The sequence below is a fragment of the Carcharodon carcharias genome, chromosome 21 (assembly GCF_017639515.1).
Source record: "Carcharodon carcharias isolate sCarCar2 chromosome 21, sCarCar2.pri, whole genome shotgun sequence".
Lineage (NCBI taxonomy): Eukaryota > Metazoa > Chordata > Chondrichthyes > Lamniformes > Lamnidae > Carcharodon > Carcharodon carcharias.
Genome location: NC_054487.1, coordinates 26,466,675 through 26,487,069, shown reverse-complemented (window position 1 = coordinate 26,487,069; position 20,395 = coordinate 26,466,675). Strand labels below are relative to the sequence as shown.

Genomic DNA, 20,395 nt, shown 5'->3' with positions numbered 1-20,395 from the left:
TGCACTTACTCCAATGCCTTCACATCTTCCCAAAATGCGGCACCCAGAACTGGATGCAATACTCCACCTGAGGCTGAATTAGTGTCTTATACAAGTTCAACATGACCTCCTTTTCCTTGTACTTTATGTCCCTATTAATAAAGCCTAGAATACTGTATGCTTCTTTAACCGTGCTCTCACACTGCCCTGCCACCTTCAATGACTTATGTACATATACACCAGGTCCCTATGCTCCTGGACCCCCTTTAGAGTTGTACCCTTTATTTTACATTCTCTTCCTACCAAAATGAATCACTTCACATTTCTCTGCAAAATGAATCATTTCACATTTTTCTGCATTGAACTTCATCTGCCACCTGTCCGCCAATCCCATCAACTTGTCTATTTCCTTCTGAAGTTCTACACTATCCACCTCACAGGTCACAATGTTTCCAAGCTTCATATCATTTGCAAATTTTAAAATTGTGCCCCGTCTAGGTCATTAATATATAGCAAGGGTCCCAACACTGATCGCTGGGGAACTCCACTGCAAATCTTCCTCCAGCCCGAGAAATACCCATTAACCACTAGTCGCTGTTTCCTGTCACTCAGCGAATTTTGTATTCATGTTGCTACTTTCCCTTTTATTCCATGAGCTATAACTTTGCTAACAACTCTGTTGTGCAGTCCTGTATCAATTGCCATTTTGAAGTCCGAGTATACCACATCAACAGCATTGCCCTCATCAATCCTCGTCACCTCATCAAAAAACTCCAGCAAGTTAGTTAAACACAATTTTCCTGTAAGGAATCCATGGTGGCCCTCCTTAATTAACCCACGTTTGTCGAATTGACTATTAATTTTGTCCTGAATAATTGTTTCTAGAAGTTTCCCCACCACAGAAGTTAAACTGACTGGCCTGTAGTTGCTGTGCTTATCTTCACCATTTTTTGAACAAGGGTGTAACATTTGCAATTATCCAGGCCCCTGGCACCACCCCTGAGTCTAAGGAAGATGAAAATTTATGGCCAATGCCTCCACAATTTCCACTCTCGCTTCCCTCGGTATCCTTTGGATGCATCTCATCTGGTCCTGGTGCATTTTCAACTTTTCGTACAAATAGCCTCTCCACTACCACCTCCTTATCAATTTTAAACCCTGAGACCGTAAGACATAGGAGCAGAAGTAGGCCATTTGGCCCAACGCATCTGATCCACCATTCAATGAGATAATGGCTGATCTGATAATCCTCAACTCCAATTTCCAGCCTTTTCCCCATAAACCGTTGACTCCCTTACAGATTAAAAATCTGTCTATCTCTGCCTTGAATATACTTAACAACCCAGCTTCTAGAGCCCCCTGCAGTAAAGTATTCCACAGGTTGACTACCCTCTGAGAGAAGAAATTCCTCCTCATCTCTGTTTTAAATGGGCACCCCCTTACCCTGAGATTATGCCCTCTGGCCCTAGACTCTCCCACAAGGGGAAACAGCCTCTCAGCATCTACCCTGTCAAGCCCCCTAAGAATCTTATGGGGAGAATTTTCTCCCTGTCTGGGGGGGGAGTCGTGCGGGGGAGGGGCGGGTGGGTACAGAGCCGATCGGTGCCCCGGATCAACTGGGCGCCGCCATTTTACGTGGCGGGCCAATTAAGGCACGCCCAGCGTGACTTGCACCCAGAAGTGCTGAGTGCTCCCTGTACGGGCGGTGAGGGAGGGGTTGCCTGGATCAGGAGTGTGCTCTTGCGCGCTTGCACACGATAGAGTGCAGAAATCTCCCTGAGGCACAGAGGTTCCTCAGGGAGATTAATTTTAAGTTTAACTAGTCTATTGTGGTGTTGTAAACATTTTTATGACATATCCCCTCACATGAAACTGTCACATAAGCTGGGACATGTGCATTAATTTTAATAAAAACTTTTCTGAAAATTTTGAATCATTCATGAAACCTCATGCCACCTGTGGATGAGGTTCCATGAAAAATGCAAAGGCCGCCTGGGCTCTTTGCCTGCTCGCCAACCTTAAGGTTGGATAGGCAGCTTTCTCAATAGGCTTACTTAGTTCATTAATGGCCTTAACAGGCTTTTGACAGTTCGGCGGGTGCGCAGCCAAGTCAGCTGTGCGCCCGCTGAACTGAAAATCTAAATGACCTGCGGTGAAGTTGGGACACACGCCTGATGTCATTTTACGCCTTGGTGAGCGCCCCTCACCCCTGCTTGCCGAGCTGAAGATTCAGCGCTTTATGTTTCAATAAGGTTGCCTCTCATTCTTCTAAACTTCAACTAGTACAGGCCCAACCTACTCAACCTCTCCGCATAAGAAAATCCCTCTATACCCGGGATCAACCTGTGAACCTTCTCTGAACTGCCTCCAATGCCAGCATATCTTTCCTTAGATAAGGAGACCAAAATCGTTCACAGTATCCTAGGTGGGCTGATTAGTCCCTTGTATAGTTTTAGCAAGCCACCCCTATTTTTATACTCCACTCCCTTTGAAATAAAGGCCAACATTCCGTTTGCCTTCCCTATTATCTGTTGAACTTGTATGTTAGCTTTTTGGGATTCATGCACAAGGACTCCCAAATCCCTCTGTGCTGCAGACTTCTTCAATCTTTCTCCATATAAATAATATTCAACTCCTCTATTCTTCCTGCCAAAGTGCATGACCTCACATTTTCCCACATTATATTCCATCTGCCAAGTTTTGCCCACTCACTTAACCTGTCAATATCCCTTTGTAGACTCCTTCTGTCACCCTCACCACTTGCCTTCCCACCTATTTTTGTGTCATCCACAAACCTGGCTATAGTACATTGACTTCCCTCATCTAATTCATTAATATATATTGGAAATAATTGAGGCCCCAGCACTGATCCCTGTGGCACTCCACTAGTTACAGGTTGCCATCCTGAAAATGCCCCCCTTATCCCAACTCTCTATCTTCTATTATCTAGCCAATGCTCCATCCATGCTGATATACTGCCCCCAACACTATGGAGTCATATCAGTGCCTTATGTGCGGCACCTTATTGAATGCCTTTTGGAAATCCAAATATATTACATTTACTGGTTCCCCTTTATCTATCCTGCTTGTTACCTCCTCAAAGAATTCTAATAAATTTGTCAGGCATGATTTTCCCTTCATGAAGCCATGCTGGCTCTGCTCGATTAGATTATGCATTTCTAAATGCTGTGCCATTACAACCTTTATAATAAACTCTAACATTTTCCCAATGACAGACGTTAAGCTAACTGGCCTAAGGTTACCTGTTTTTTGTCCCCCTCTTTTTTTGATTAAGGATGTTACAATGGCAGTTTTCCTCTGGGACTTTTCCAGAATCTAAGGATTCTTGGCAGATTACTACCAGTGCATCCACTATCTCTGTAACTTCCTTGAATATCCTAGGATGCAACCCATCACGTCCAGGGGACTTATCAGCATCTAGCCCCATTGGTTTCCCTAGTACTTTTTCTCTAATGATAGTTATTGTATTTATATCCTCCCGCCCTCTTGCCCCTTGACTATTTAGTATTTTTGGAATGCTATTCGTATCTTCCACTGTGAAGACTGATGCAAGGTATTTATTCAACTCCTGTGCCATTTCCTGGTTCCCTATTATTATTTCCCCAGCTTCATTCTCTAAGGGGCCCCACTCTTCCTTTTTATATATTTAAAGAAGCTCTTACTGTCCATTTTTATATTACTTGCTAGTTTATCCTGAAAGTTTATTTTCTCCCTCTTTGGATTTTTTTAGTCATCTTTTGTTGGTTTTTAAAACTTTCCAAATCCTCTGGCTTACCACTAATTTTTGCCACGTTGTATGTTTTTTTTTCAATTTGATACTGTCATTAACTTCCCTGGTTAATCTTCCTTCTAGTGTCTGAATTACCTCCTCTTTTACCATGGCCTGGGTAGCATCTTCTTCCTTGGTAATAACCGTGTCCCCTACAAACTGTCTCACCAGCAAAGTATTGTCAGGGGTACATAGATTTATGCACCTATATTTTTTGATTGGGTCTAAGGATTACTTTGTTGTAACATGGATGTTAAGTTAGTAATATTTTTGATGAGGAGGGTCATTTCTCAATAGTGCGTTCCTGGCACGTGAGAATTTGTGGCAAAATGCAGTTTTGGCTAAGTGGTCCCTTTATATTTTGTCACACCAGACCATGCTTCAAAAAGGGTAGGGAATTTCCAAGTCAGCAATGTGTGAGTCATCAAAGATGATTATTGTGCAATGCTGTGTTTTTCTAGAACATTATGCTTTGTTGAGTCTGCACCAAAGCTCATTTAAAACCGGCTTATCAAGAAGGTTTGAATGTCATAATAAACTTCCTTTTTATGTCATCTTGTTTCAGAATGAATTGTTTCAGGTTGGCCCAATTAACTCTCTCACTTGTGGATCTGAAAATTATAGATTTAGCTCATAGTCCACAACTTAAACACATTATCAAAGCTGATTCTCCTGTACAGTACTGAGAAGGAGGCATTAAACCAAGATTTGATCCTGCCTGGGCTTGTGGACATTGAAGTTCCTATGGCGCATGCTCAAAGGCAATCGAGGAGCTTTCCCATTGTTCCAGCCAACATTCCCCCTGCAGCCAACAGCATCAAAAGCTATTAAACTGGTCATTGTTGTTTACAGGACATTGCTAGCCCAGAATTGGGTGTTTCATGCCAAACAAGTAATGCATTATATGTCCGGTGAGCAAAGGAGACAAGAAATAACCACATATCATACTGATACTGTGGTAAATATATTTCCTGTTTTTAAATACTTCCTGTTTTTAAAAAATAAAGAGACCAAAAATGTTAACTCACTGAATACCAGTTGATGTGATTCCCTCAAGCATTTCTGTTTATGACCCATAACTATATTAAACATAGTGTTGTGTTTTCTCATACAAGAAGTGTCTCATTGTTTGTCTTTTTCCAAACAGGGTTTGAATTGTACCATTCAAACTGGTAAGTACAGTTAACATTTTAATATGTCCTTTTATTTGTTGTCAATGCCCATCCTTGAAAGGCAGTTTTGGCCGCACGTTTCAATAAGAATGGTTTGTACAGCTGACCAATTTGATAGGTCACTTTAATAATGTAATTTTAAAAATATCGGTCTGCTGCTCTGCTTTCTAGATTTGTGTTTAAACCCTAATGGAACGGACAGGTGAATCAGTCAATTATTTACTGTTTTAGTAAATGATCATACTGGACAACCCATTGTTTAGTAAGTTGAAATGAGCACATCAAAATGATCAGTAGATTGATATATTCCATTTGTTACTATAGTGATAACATTTAATATTAGATGTATAGTTCCAACTCTTGTGAGAATGCCAACAGGCTCATGGGTGTACCATCATGAACCACAGCTTTTGGGGGACTGTCTGAATCATTAATTCCCAAGTGTGTTTCTCTTGAGAGGTGGAGGCCAAAAACATGAGGCAGAATTATCTCCAAAGCATCTTCACAACTCTCCCGAATTCCACTTCACAGTAGCATTGTCAGAGCTGTAGCCCTAATTGGAGCATGTCCTTAAGCAATCAGAGGAAATAAGAGAAACCTTTCATTCTCCTCCTTTTTTGTGTTCTTTCTGTGAGATTACCCTGTGCGCTCACCATGATGTGCTCTGAGCTGGGACGGGCTTGGAGCAGAGATAGGGCTATGGGATTCAATATTTCCACGTGATGCTCCAGAGCCAGCCACCAGTACTTGCACAAAAATGTCGGTGTAACTCTGCCTCCGCTTTTCCACCCGTGGAAGAAAAGGGAGGGAACTAGCCTCCGCCTGGTGTCTGTCCAAATTGTGGGGGGTCTGCGGATCAGGCACTCGCAGTGAATGGAATTATGTGAAATATGTTTTTTCCGCTCTCTTAAAAGCGTGTTGGAGTCCAAAATGATCAATAGATCAGCTTGCCACTACCACAGATCTTGTTCCATCGGTATTATTGTTATTTCCCTCTTTGTTATTATTAAAACATTCTGTGTGAAAGATTTCTGCAGCAAATTGTCATCAGCTTGAGCCCTCTGATCTGTAGCAGTGATGGACCTTCCAAGTGCTGAACCTGCCCGAAAACTCCCTCATCAAATTATCGTGTTAAATCACACCTTGTACAGAATTTGATCCAGAACATGACAATCATCTTTCCCCCTGACATTATAATAATAAAATTACCATGGTAGCTGATGAATCAAACAAGGTAAATACAGCAACTGTTAACAATTCACAAAGTGACACAGGAGACATCACATGCATATGTAAGCAGTTTTAATACTGAACACAAGGGAGGGTTTAAAATAATATTAAGATGTGTTACATCATTATTATAAATTAACTGCCTTTGTATAGCACTTTGTTGAATGTTCACCTGGCTTCATGACAGTAGAAAACATTTTGGTACTGGAAAAAGAAGTGCCTTCCAGCTACTTTGCATTTCTCATTAGATAAATAATGTAATTATATGCCTGCACCACAGGATGATGTGCACTGCATTTGTTTCCAGGCCTATTTTTGTACCAGTGCTACACACAAAAAGATTATTCACTTGCTGCACTTAGAGAATGAACTTCCAGATGTTATTTTAAATAGTTGAAAAGTAGGCACCTACAAGCTATCCTCAACATCATCATCTCGGTTTCCACGAGCGTTGACAACATGCAGCTCTACCTCAGCCCCTCCAATGCCTCTAAATTGTCAGACTGCTTGTCCGACATATGGTACTGGATGAGCAGAAATTCTCTTCAACTAAAGCCATTATCTTTCTCCCTGCCACAAACTCTGTTACCTTGCCACAGCCCTAATCTCTCTACCTGGCATTAATCTGATGCTGAGCCAGCTTGTTCGCAATCTTGGTGTCATATTTGACATGAGGTGAGCTTCCAATCACATGTCTCCACCATCAGTAAGACCACCTATTTCCACCCACATACATGCCTTTGTTACCTCTAGAAAAACAAAACTCAGTGAGAAAGATCCATTTGTGGCTTACTAAGGATATTAAAGATAGCATTGGATTAATAGAAGAGGCTTATCATATTTCAAAGAATAGAAGTAGGCCTGAAGATTGGAAGAGTTTTAGAAACATGCAAAAGGCAACCAAAACTCCACACACAACACAAGGTGTGGTCTCACCAAGGCCCTATACAATTGTCGTAAGACATCTTGTTCTTGAACTCCAGTCCCCTTGCAATAAAGAGCAAAATGCCATTTCTTTCCTGATTGCTTACTGTATCAGCAGCATGTGTTCCTTGTACAATACACGCCCATGTCTCCCTGAATATCAACATTTGTAATGTTCAGACCTTTTAAAAAATATTCTGCTTTTCTATTTTTACGACCAAAATGAATGATTTCACACTTCCCCACATTATACTCTATCAGTACCAATGACATAAGTAGAAAGAGGGATCAGGTCCTGCAGGTAAAATTTAGAGAGCTGGGGAAGAAACTATCAAGCAGGACCTCAAAGGTAGTAATCTCTGGATCACTCCCAGTGCCATGCGATAGCGAATATAGAAATGGGAGGATAGAGCAGATAAATGGAAAGATGGTGCAGTGGGGATGCCTTTAGTTTCCTGGGACATTAGAACTGGTTCTGGGGGTGATAGGACCTGTACAGACTGGATAGGTTGCACCTGAATAGAGCCGGGACCACTTTCCTTGTAGACCGATTTGTTGGGAAGGGTTTAAACTAACTTGACGGGTGTGGGCACCTGGAAGTAATGTTAGAGAAGAAAACCAAGATGCACAGGAATTTGGAGAGACAGATATCACTGGTGTAAGAAAGTGGTAAGATGGGTCAGAGTAAGAAGGAATGTAATAAGATCTGAATTAGATCTATTATGCATGTATGTAAATACACGAAGTATGGTAAATAAAGTGTGGTGAGCTGCAGGTATGGATTGCCATGTGAAAATATAATTTTGTGGCAGTAACGGAGACCTAGCTCAAAAAAGGGCAGGGCTGGGTACTAAATATTCCTGGATAAAAGATGTTCAGGAAAGGTAGAGAAGGAAAGAAAGGAAGAGGGGTAACAATATTGATTAAGGAGAACATTACGGTGCTGGAGGGAAGGGTCTTGGAAGGGTCAAGGGCAGAATCTATTTGGTTAGAACTAAGAAACAATAGAAGTACCGTTATATTGCTAGATGTATTCCAAAGATGTGCAGGAACAGATTTGCAAAGAAATTACAGAGAGGTACAAGAATTATAGAGTAGTGATGATGTTGGGGGACTTTATTATTACCCCAGTCTATATTAGGATAATTAGTGTAAAGGGCAGGGATGGGCAAGAATTTCTATAGTATGCTCAGGAAATTTTTCTACGCTAGTATGTTTCCATTCCAACGACAAAGAATGTTTTGCCGCATCTGGTGCTGGCGAATGAGGTGGATCTAGTGTCAGTAGGGGAACATTTATGGGGCAATAATCGTATATTATAAGGTTTAGGTTGGCTGTTGAAAAAGACAAGGAGCAATCAGAGTAAAAATAATTAATTGGGGAGAGCCAACATCATCGCTGAGAACAGATCTTGTCCACGTAAATTGGAGTCTAAGATTGGCAAGCAAAACTGTAATGGAACAATGGGCTGTCTTTAAAGAGGAGATAGTTCGGGTACAGTCAAGGTACATTCCCACAAGTGGAAAAGACAGGGAAAGCAAACTCAGAGCTCACTGGATGACTAAAAAGTTAGAGAGTAAAATGAAGCTCAGAAAGGGTGCATATGACAGATCATCTTCATGAGTTCTATGTCCTTGGCAATTATTTGCAAAGTGGCATGATTTCTTACCACAGGTAGGGTGAGGAGGCAGGCTGGAATGGATATTGATCCTTCCACTGTTGGTCTTGAGCTGATCAAGCTAACTAGTCCCTCATATGATAGATGTCAAGTGGATAATACAGTTGAGAGGAGGTTGAATATAGAAGATGCAGAGTGGAAGTGAAAAAACAGGTAAGAGAAGCAAAGAGAGAGTATGAGAAGGGGCTAACTTAAAAGGGAATCTAAAAGCCATTTATAGGCATATAAATAGTAAAAAGGTGGTAAAAATGGGAGTAAGGCCTAAAAGAGAATTTACACATGGAGGCAGTGGCCATGGTTGAGATGCTAAATGAATACTTTGCATCTTTACCAAGGAAGAACATGCGACCCAAGTCATCGTGAAAGAGGGGATAGTTGAGACACTGAATGGGCTAGAAATTTATAAAGTGGAGTTATTAGATAGACCGACTGTACTTGAAGCTGATAAGTCACCAGGACCAAATGAAAGGCATCTAAGGAAACTAAGTAAAATTTGCAGAGGCATTGGTCACAACTTTCCTGTTTAGACACAGGCCTGGTGCCAGAGGACTGGAAAATTACAAGTACTGAATCTTCAATTCAGTGTGTGTGTGGGGTGGGGGGGGGGGGGGGGGCGCGAACGCCAACACATAAAATGACGTGGTGAGGTCGGATGTGCATCCCAATGTCACCGCACGTCATTCCGATCTTCCGCCTGCCAAACTGTCAAAGGCCTATTAAGGCCATTAATCAACTAATTGAGGTACTTGTCAGGGCTGCCCGTCCAACCTTAAGGTTGGCAGGCAGGCGAAGAGCCCAGGTGACCTTCACTTTTTTCATGGAACTTCATCCCTGGATGGGAGGAGGTTTCGTGAAGTGTTTATTAATTTAATAAAATGTTTCATGTAAGTTCATAAACATGTCCCAGCTCATGTGGCAATGTCACATGAGGGGACATGTCTGAATAGTTTTATTCTTTTATTGTTCACATTTTTATAAATTTTCTTAATCTCCTTGAGGCAACTCCGTGCCTCAGGGAGATTTCTGCACTCTTTTGTGCGCATGTGCAGGCCCTGACTCTTCCACCCCGCCCCCCCCCCACCCCCGCCGCACCTGCACAAGTAGTGCTGAGCGCTTCCTGGTGCGTGTCACGCTGGGTGGGTCTTAATTGGCCCGCCCATGCAAAATGGCGGCACCCACCTAGCCTGCCCGTCGAGGAGAAAATTCTCCCCCAAATGATACACTCCTTTTTGAACAAGGTTGTTAGAATAAGCCCAACAACACCAGGTCAGTCACTTTAGTCAAGGTAGTGGGAAAGTTTTTAGAAATGATCATTCAGAACTAGATTAACAGTACTTCCACAAATGTGGATTTTTAAGCAAACCCAGCGTAGATCTGTTAAGGGCAAATCATACTTAACTAACTTGTGTGAGTTTTTGATGAGGGTTTGGAGAGGGTTGATAGGGTCATGTGGTTAATGTGGTGCAGATGGACTTACAGAAAGCATTTGATGAATGCCACATAACAGGCTTATCAGTAAAGTTGGAATAAAAGGACAGTAGCTGTCTGGATACAAAATTGGCTGAGTGACAGGAAACAGAGAATAGTGATGAACTGGAGGAATGTATAAAGTGGGATTCCCCAGGATTTGATGATAGGACCATTGCTTTCCTTGATATATATTACTGACCTAGACTTTGGTGTACAGGACACGATTACAAAGTTTGTGTATGATACAAAACTTGGAAGCATTGTGAAACTTAATGCAGAGAAATGTGAAGTGATTCATTTTGGCAGGAAGAACAAGGTGAGGCAATATAAAACAAAGGGGGCATGGAGTACAAAAGCAAGCAAGCTGTATAAAACACTGGTTCAGCTTCAGTTGGAACATTGGGCAGAATTTTCTGCCTGTCAGGCAGACGGAGTGGGCACGGGCAGGTGGGGACCTGATCAGCACCCTTGATTGGGTTTGTGCCTCCATTTTATGTGGCCGGGCCAATTCAGGCCCACCCAGCGTGACGCACACCCAATTTTTCTTTTCCCACCTATTTTCATTATTTTTAAATAAATTTCCATCCATTGTTTTATCTTTTAGCCTATTTCGATCCCTTCCCCCCACCCCATCCCCACTAGGGCTATCTGCACCTTGATTGTCCAGCTTTCTACCCTTAATGTCACCTATTATCACATTCCTTAGATAATATCACCACCTTCAACACCTCTTTGTCCTTTTGTTTATGACATCTTTTGGTCATCTCCACCTATCATTGGCCCTCTATCCAGCTCTACCTGTCCCACCCCCCCTTAAACCAGCTTATGTTTCACCCCTTTTCTATTTTTCCTTAGTTCTGTTGAAGAGTCATACGGACTCAAAACGTTAACTGTGTTCCTCTCCACAGATGCTGTCAGACCTGCTGAGTTTTTCCAGGTATTTTTGTTTTTGTTTTGGATTTCCAGCATCCGCAGTTTTTTGCTTTTATCTTACATTCCCACCAGTTTGCATCATCAGAAAACTTGAATATATTACTCTTGGTCTCTTCGCCTATTCATTCATATAGATTGTAAATAGCTGAGGCCCCAATATTGATCCTTAGGGCACTCTGCTCTCCATGAGAATTACTCTCCTTGCCACCTGTCAGTAGTAGTTGTCACCGTAGACACACAGAGTGCAGAACTTGTTATTTATTGGCCACAAACCCGCAACACTCACCACAAGAGATCTTCAGGTTTTGCTATAAGTTGAAAGACATTCGCTACTTTTTGAAGGAGAAAGAAAGGTTAGGGAAATTATTTTTTAATTAAAATTAGACCCCTCATGTAAAGCAAAGAAATGAATAACTTTACCAGATGCTGCTTTGATTTTTTTTTTAATCACTTTTGTTGCTGGATACTTTTTAAGCAGGGTCTTCCTCCTTGCTAGGCACAGCAAGTAATTAAGAAGGCTAACTCAATGCTATCCCTTATTGAGAGAGGAATTGAACATGGAATGATGTTATGCTTCAGTTATACAGGGCATTGGTGAGACTGCATCTCGAATACTGTATGCAGCTTTGGCTTCCTTATTTAAGGAAAGATGTAAATGCATTGGAGGTGGTTCAAAGGAGGTTTACTAGATTGATACCTGGAATGAATGAGTTGTTTTATGAAGAAAGGTTGGACAGATTGGGCTTGTTTCCACTGGAGTTTAGAAGAGCAAAAGGTGACGTGATTGAAGTATATAAGATCCTGAATGGTCTTGACAAGGTGGACGTGGAAATGATGTTTCCCATTATGGGTAAGTCCAGAACCAGGGGTCACTGTTTTAAAATTAGGGATTGCCCTTGTGGCTTTGGAACACTCTGCCTCATAAGGTGGTGGAGGCAGGGCCATTGAATATTTTTAAGGCAGAGGGCGATAGATTCTCATTAGGCAAGGGAATCAAAAGTTATCGGAGCTAAATGGGAATGTGGAATTTGAAACACAAGCAGATCAGCCATGATCTTATTGAATGGCAGAGCAGGCTCAAGGGGCCGAATGGCCTTTTTCTGCTCCTCTTCTTTATATTCATATTAGTGATATAAGTTACAAGAGAAGATCCCAGAGCAGCTCCAACCAAAACATGCAGGTGATGCAACTTCAAAATTACCTGAGAGACATTCCAAATCTGACTTCAGGAGACTGATGCTGTTGGCTGGGAATGCAGGGCTCTCCTTTTTCTGAGTCATTGTTTAGATGCCTGATTATATTGGATAGTGTTGTTTTGGAACTAAGTCATATAAAATGCACATTCTGTAAAATGTGTCAGGTATCACAAAAAACATAGAGTTGTTTTTTATCATTAGAAATGAAGCTGTTCTTTGTTGCATTCTTTATTTCTTTACCTTTTGGTGTCCTTTTCGCTATGTATGACTTTGAGAGTCTTGCCCTTTTTGGCTCCCACCACGTGTACAGTCAAGGCCTTGTGACCCAATTTTCACTTTCTGCCAATTGGGTACTTTTCTAATTGGCAGAATGATTCGGTCAAGAACAACTGAGTTTCTGACTTGTAAATTGAGATCCTGTAGATCAGAGATCACATTATGAAGGAAATTATCATATTTTGATAAATGTAACTATAATTGGTTTAATAGTATCCACAAACTTGCCAGGGTAGAGTGGTCTGCTGGGAGCTTGTGTTTGACTAATTTCAGTGCCCTTCTGTGATCAAATGACTGCAGCACTTGTGATGCATCCCAGCTGTGGCCTGACAGATTGGAGTCAGCGACAGCACAAGTTGTTTTCCCATTATTGTTCCACCCAGGATTGGCAGCTGACCCACAGGCCAGCACCAGTGCCTATCCTGAAGTACTGACCAAAGACACAGAAGAGGGTATCTCTGGAAATCTTCTCCAACCTGTGAGGGGTGGCATGGCCTCCCCTCGGTGCTTCTGGATAGCAGTTGTGTTCCTAACCTAGTAGTACAGTCAGAAACTAAAGAGTGACTTGTTTCTAAACTAGATTTTTTTTCAATTAGAATTGACTAACAAGGTGGGAAAAATATGTTGTATTTTCATCCCCATTCTCATGCTAGGTGGCTGTTTGGATAGCAGTTGGCTGACACCTTCCAAGTGGACACCTTCACCTCCCAAAGAACTGCTTGTAAATATAGCCAAGCAAGAGGATACAACTGGAATCTCAGTACCTGTACTGTCCATCAGGTGGAGACTGGGAACTGATGGTAAGCACACAAAATCAAAAGATTTTTCTTTGAGGGTGGGTAGATTTTGATGAGTTTCTCCCCTTTTTTTGTCTTGTCTGTTGTTGAAAGGATAGCTGTGTGAAGTGACGATGGACTGTCACTCTCCAGCCATTGCAGCAATTGTTCAGGAGTGATTTTCATCTCCATGAGTGAGGATGGGGGAAGAACGTGTGGATTATTTTGATGCCTTAAGTAGCAGCAAAATGAACAGGCTGATCCATGAACCCAGAGATATGGACTTTGGTTTTTTTTTCTTGATTCATTTTTCAGCTAAATGTGGAGACATTTTAAAAACATTCTGTACATAAGCATATTTTCCCTGCACCTCTGGGTCTGCTCTACATAAGATTACATAGAATAGACGACACAGAAACAGACCTTCTGATCAAACTAATAAATGCTGGAATTTATGTTCCACTCAAGTCTCCTCCAATCTTTCGTCATCTAAATTTATTATCATAATCCTTTATTCCCTTTTGCCTCATACTTGTCTAGCTTCTCCTTAAAAGCATCTATACTATTCATTTCAACCACTCATTGTTGTGAGCATGTTCCATTTTCTCACACTATTTGGGTAAAGAAGTTTCTTCTGACTTCTCTGTTGGATTTCTTGATTACTATCTTATATTGATGGCCTTTACTTCCCAATAACTTAGTGCCTGGTATCTTACCCATCCAGCTGCCACTGTAGTTTTTCAGCATTGAAGCTGCAGCTACAGACTTTCTCTTAGGCATTGCCCACACCTCACAGGACCTTGCTCCATTTCTATTGCCCTTTGTTGCAAAGATTGAAGAACTTTAAGCAAAAGTTGTATTCAGTGCAAATCAAATTTCCACAATCTGCTGCACTAGTTTAGGAAACCCCGCCATTGAACTGCTTATGTCCCTACATTGCAAATCACCAATGATGAGAACATAAAAAATAGGAGCAGGAGTAGGCTATTAACCCCTCAAGCCTGCTCCACCACCCAGTAAGATTGTAACAGATATGATTGTGGCCTTAATATCACTTGCTGTGTGTCCTCCATAGATCAAAATCCACCTAATTCAATCTTGAATATATTCAATGACCCAGTCTCCATTGCTTGCTGGGGAAGAGAATTCCATAGGTTAGCACCTTCAGAAGAAATTCCTCTTCATCTCCATCTTAAATCGCCACCCCATATTTTGAAAATGTGCTCCCTAGTTCTAGATTCTTATTCTTCCATTATGCTTGATTGTGACGTTCAAAGAGTCTCTAAAAACGTTAAATTGGTTTTTCTAAGTGGAAGGCCACTAATAGACATATTTTAAAAACTTTTGAATTTTTTTTGATTTACTGAGAAAGTGATGACTAAAGTCATTTTCAGTTACTTAAATTCTGTTGCTTATAGGTGGTGGAGTAGACACTAATTAAAATGCTTATCTTTGTAATAAGTCCATTTTCAGCTGTATTAATCAAACTGTACCAAGCTACTCTTAAATATCTCAAGGAATTTTTAAGTGCTTTTTTTAAAAATTATGTTCACGCTGCCCAATTGTGCTGTCTCCTACCAGATTTTGTGTTCACCAATTTGCAAGATAGCTTGATTGAAAACTCTTATAGGTGGAAACAAAACACACCTCTAAATGGTAGCTTCAGGTGTAATTGTTCTCTGGGCACTGATTACATCAAGGCAGAAACTATATCCTGCTGTCTGATTATATCACCAGTATATCTGAGCTGAATGTGTGACCATGTGATCAGTTATGTGTGATGCACTTGATGCTGACACTGGATCCAAAACGTGAGGGGGACAAAATTACGAGTGCATTGATGCCTCAACACCATACTGAGTACATATTTCATCCCAGTTTAATAATAGCATCCTTAAACCTCTGCGCTGAATAAAGTTTTGATTTTACTTATCTTAATCTGTTTGGTACATTTGGGTTTTTCAGCCAGTATAAAGTATTCTCAAGGAGTAACGATCTCTGTGACAAAACAGAACAATGGGGAGGAGAAATGTGTTCAATACCGGTTCAATAACATGATAAGCAGCCAAGTAAATCCACAAGGAGATAAGGTACGTACCACAAAAAGCCCTGTAGATGTTACAGCTCAGGCTTTTCCTTATGTTTGCACTTTCGTAGCCGACCAAGCTTCTATGATCTGAAGCCTAAGGGTTGGTAAACACAGCACCAGTCTGTATCGCAGTTTCGGTTTGGGAACTGCTCCCTCGGGCCACCAGAGTTGGGAAAGGTGGAGACTGAAGGCTATTTGACCATTAAGAACAGACCAGGACAGGGTTTGGGCCTGTGGAATGAGGAAGGAAGGGATTTGATAGATGCAGCCAAAGCAGATCATGATCCCAAGAAGGGGACCTTTTTGGCCACAGCAGACCAGAGTGAGCTGGAATGGACTCTTAAGCAGGTGAAGCAGTAACAGAGCAGGAATCTGTCCAATGAGAGTCGACATTTTTTTTAACATCTATTTTGCGATTTGTGTGTTGCTAGCAGGCCAGCATTTATTCCCCATCCCTGACACTACTGTCTTGGAAAAAGTGGTGGTGTGCTGCTTTCTTCAAACACTGCAGTTGACATAGAAATGTTCTTCCCGCAGTGTTGTTGGGTCAGATATTTCAAGATTTTTACTCAGTGAAGATGAAGAAACTGTGATATCTATCCAAATTTGGATAATGTGTGACTTGAGGCAGCAACTTCGAGGTGCTGGTGTTCCAGTGCACCTGTTGCCCTTGCTGTTCTAGGTGGTTAAGATCGTGGGTTTGAGAGCTAAACCCAAATGAACTGTCCTTATGGTCAACCCTGGAACCATCTACATGGCACATCAGGAGTGTGATGAAATATTCCTCGCTTGCCTGGATGAATGCTCCTCCAATAACACTCAAGAAGCTTGACACCATCCAAGAAAAAGCAGCCCACTTGATCAGCACCTCATCAACCAACAGTCACTCCCTCCACCACCAGTACAGTGTGTACCATCTACAAGATGCTTTGCAGCAGCTTGCTGAGGCTTCTTTGGCGGCTCCTTCCAAACCTGTGATCTCTATCACCTGGAACAAGGACAGCAGACACATGGAAGCACCACCACCTGTAAGTTCCCTCCAAGTCACACACAATCCAGACTTGGAGCTATATCGCCATTTCTTCATTGTTGCTGTGTCAAAATCCTGAAATGCCCTTCCTAACCAAACTGTGGATTTACCTACAGCACATGGACTGCAGTGGTTCAAGAAGGTGGTTCACCCCCACACCCTACCCAAGGGAAATTATGGATGGGTAACAAATGCTGGCTTTGCCAGTGACGCCCACATCCTAGGGACGAATAAAAAAAAATGATTGTAGGACACACTTGCAGCTTAAGTTATGATCCCATGATCTGCTGCATTTTTCAGTCTATCTTTGTGTGTACAGCCAATATTTGGGACAGTTAAAATTTCAGTTTTTCTGGCAAAGTTGGTAAGTTTTGCTATTCTTCATGCTTGGCATGTATAATATGCTGAGCAATGAGAAAGTCTTAACTAAGGCAATAGTACTCAAACAGTTAAAGGTGATCTTAGTTGATTATTCCAAGTCTGGATGTGTAAAGAGTATAGAATCGTTTCTGAAAGCAGTTGATTGTGTGTGTTCTCTTGCAGTGGACTTTCTCCCTGGAGAGATTTGTGGCGGAACCAGAGCAGACCTACAAGGTGTCTGCATGCAGTTTACCAAGAGCCAACATCAATCAAGATAATGATTGCGAAGTATTCATTTTTATTGTGCCTGGTGCGTCTACCCAGTTGCTAGTGTTGGTGGTGCACTATTACTGGAAAATGTCACCACTTTTGCTTTCTTCTTTTCAAATCCCATATTGCGTCCTTCTTGCATAGATCTTATTGGGTTGTGCATCTCCTGTGGCCAGGTGAACAGCCGAGGCTGCTGCTGAAAGGATGCACAGTGTTTGCCAAATAATGATTTGTTGGGAAGTATCTGGTGTGTTCTCACAACCGCACATGGTGCCAGCTGGGAGGAGTTACTGATTTGCTTAAGCAATAGATAGTCACTAACAGTTATACTTTAGCGCTTGTGGCATTTCAGCTCCTTCACCCCGTCATGATCTGAACCTCCTGCAAAACACCACCGAATTATGTCAAGATTCACTTTTTAAACAATAAGTTTCAGAGATATACAGAAATAAATAAAGAGAAATTCATTTATTCATAATGTTTAATGCTATAAAGTGTTATTGGTGGTGAGACTCTTTGTTTTGATTCTTAATATAAAATTAGAGTAGGCTAATATTCTAGTTAATGGTTAACTCAGTCACTGGGATCAAGGTTATATCTGAAAACATTTTGTGTTCTCATTTTTTCATAGTTTACTTTCTTTCACCTGTCCAGATTAGACCATTTCCAGAGATTTTAGAGGCAGTGTTTGAGTAGATTGGATTTAATGATTTAGAAAATTTGAGAGTAAGTCACTCAGTGACAGGGAAGATTTACATCTATTGTCCAATTTTGTAATAAGTAATTTTGAAAATGCAACTGTGTCATATGAGCACCATCTTTCAGTGTATCTTCTGCATTGTGTTCATGCAAACAAGTTTATCAAATAGATATGACTAACTGTGGGAAATGAGGAACAGGAATTGAGTGAGAGCACGAACATCTTCATTTCCATCTCTGGGTGATTTATCAGATGTGAGAAGCTTTGAATGATACTTGATGGGAACAGTCTCACAGATAACAGGAATCCCAGTATAGTCCTTTCAGGCCCAGTTGTGTAGTGAAGCTAGGCAATTAATTCCAGTAAAACACCATTCATTTTTGCATTTTGCGAAGTTTCAGAGCAGCTTGTAATTTGCTTTTATCCTGATAGAGGGCAAGCTAACCTGAACTTTTTCTGTAGGTTGTAAGGATGATCGAATCAAATATACAGAGATCTGCAAACGTAGAGGTAAGTGAAGGTTACTTTAAAGATACACTCAGGCAAATTTCCACTCACTCCCTACTCCTCCTTCCTCCACCTCCTCCCCTTCCACCGCACCCTCTCCCCATCCCCTACCCTCCCCCTCCTCCTCTCTCCCCGCTTCACCCCTTCCACCCCTTCCCTTTTCCCTCCCCCTTCCCCTTCTTGCCTCCCCATCCTCTCCTCATCATCTCCCACTCATCCCTTCTTTCCCCTTTAGCCATTAAGTGGCCTTTCATTTACATTTAAAAATCACAAAGCGTGTGTCATGCCAAAGCTGCACAGGACCAAACCCAGAAATTATCTTGAGGCTGGTGTCCCAACTCAAAATGAAAACCTGGCCCATAGTATCTGATACACAGTGGTTGGTATTATGCCGTGGTTATTGCTTGACTGAGGGTATAGGTCAAATCGGGCAGGGGAAAAGACATGGAAGACATTAGATTTTGATGATATCACATATGGTGCCTGTGGTTATTTGGCAGATACTATTATCGTGTAAGGTGTTGTTATTTTCCCACTTCTTTCTGCATTTACTGTCAACAGGGAGTATATGGAACCCCAATATCACACACACCATAAGTGAGATGAAGACAACCATCTTCTTCCAAGCTGGCAAGTACGCCAATAAATACCGTGTCTGTTTGAGTAGTCATGGTTCAGATGGGAAGCGCTGCAACCAACAGTGTATCTTGAAGGTAAAACCTTATGCTGATTTTTATGTAGCTTTTGTATTTACTTCAACACAATCAGAAGATTTGTTTACAAAGAAAAACATTCAGATGCTCAAATTCTGGAATGGAGAAAGTAAACACTGGATATCCATAACTGCTCAGTCAGTATCTGAAAAGGTGAAAGATAGTGTTTCAGATAGAAACCCTTCATCACAACATCAGCCTGTCTTTTCTCTTTCAGGTGTTGTGTATTTTCAGCTATTTTTTCTTTGCAAAAGATTTACTTATTTAGTAGGATCAAAGGTCTAAATTGATGATTTTTCCCCTTCTGTGCTAGTATTACTGATCTTTATTTGATAAGTTAACTTTTGTTTGACAAGTATCGCAGCAGTTGATTCAGTGGGTTTGTTGCCCTATATCAGCTCAACAATCTGCTGCCAGTACATAATAAAATAATATTGAAATGAAGTTACCTCTTAACACCACAGTAAATATGTAGATTTAAACAAATGTACAGATTCTTTATTTGCCTATATTTTGTAGGGTTCAGCACAGATATGATATAAAAATAACTTCCAGATTTGTCATGGATAAAGGAATACTCAAACAGTGACACTATACTCCCAATTTAGATTCACAACTTTGAATTCCAAGTTCAACTATTACTAAATTCCTTTTGTTCATTTTAAACAAGTTCCAGCCACCTGTAAGAGAATTAAGGTCAACTGAGAATCCCTTTTTAGGGAAGTATTTCATGAAAAAAGTGTTTGACCCTTTTTGCATTTGGGCACAGGGAGCCAGGATCATCATGGTGACATCATGTACATGTGATTTTATATATTTTCACACAGCATTTATTTCCACTCATTAGGAACAAGAGTAGGTCATTCAGCCCCTCCAGCCTGTTCTGTTACTTAATGAGATCATGGCTAATCTGTAAGGTTTGCTTCTCTTGAAGAGGTGGCTCTTTAGGCAACTTCAGGATGAGTTAACCATGGATTAACCTTTGATTACTTTTGTGGGTCAGCTGGGAATGTGCTGGTGCCTATTATTGGAGCATTATATCCTTTCTCCAGAAAACAGAATGGAACGTCTAGAGAAGACAACAATTCTCTGGAGATAGGTGAAACTTTCAGCGAAGGGTCTTATTCTAACTTTTTTTTTGTTAAAGGAAACTGAACAAAAAGCCAATGTAACCTTTTCAACTGAAAACTGGATGCAAAGCTGCATGGCTTATAATATTGAGGTAAGAAATTTCAGAGATCCGCTCAAGATTTCTGGTTAAATGTATTGCTTAATCTCTGGAATTTAAGGGTTAAATTGTTT

General features: G+C 41.2%; 2 protein-coding genes across 2 annotated transcripts in view; one reads left to right on the top strand and one right to left on the bottom strand.

Annotated features, from left to right (window-relative positions):
• tmem121b (transmembrane protein 121B) overlaps positions 1–20,395 on the bottom strand; it is an 86,802-nt gene that overhangs the window by 1,999 nt on the left and 64,408 nt on the right. The window lies entirely within an intron of this gene.
• Positions 1–20,395, top strand: part of il17ra1a (interleukin 17 receptor A1a) — a 64,068-nt gene that overhangs the window by 10,728 nt on the left and 32,945 nt on the right. Inside the window, exons 2-8 of the mRNA XM_041215701.1 lie at positions 4,917–4,941; positions 13,302–13,448; positions 15,390–15,514; positions 17,087–17,213; positions 18,336–18,383; positions 18,942–19,093; positions 20,241–20,315. Of these exons, the coding sequence (XP_041071635.1) occupies positions 4,917–4,941; positions 13,302–13,448; positions 15,390–15,514; positions 17,087–17,213; positions 18,336–18,383; positions 18,942–19,093; positions 20,241–20,315 (699 nt within the window). The remainder of the gene's footprint in view (positions 1–4,916; positions 4,942–13,301; positions 13,449–15,389; positions 15,515–17,086; positions 17,214–18,335; positions 18,384–18,941; positions 19,094–20,240; positions 20,316–20,395) is intronic.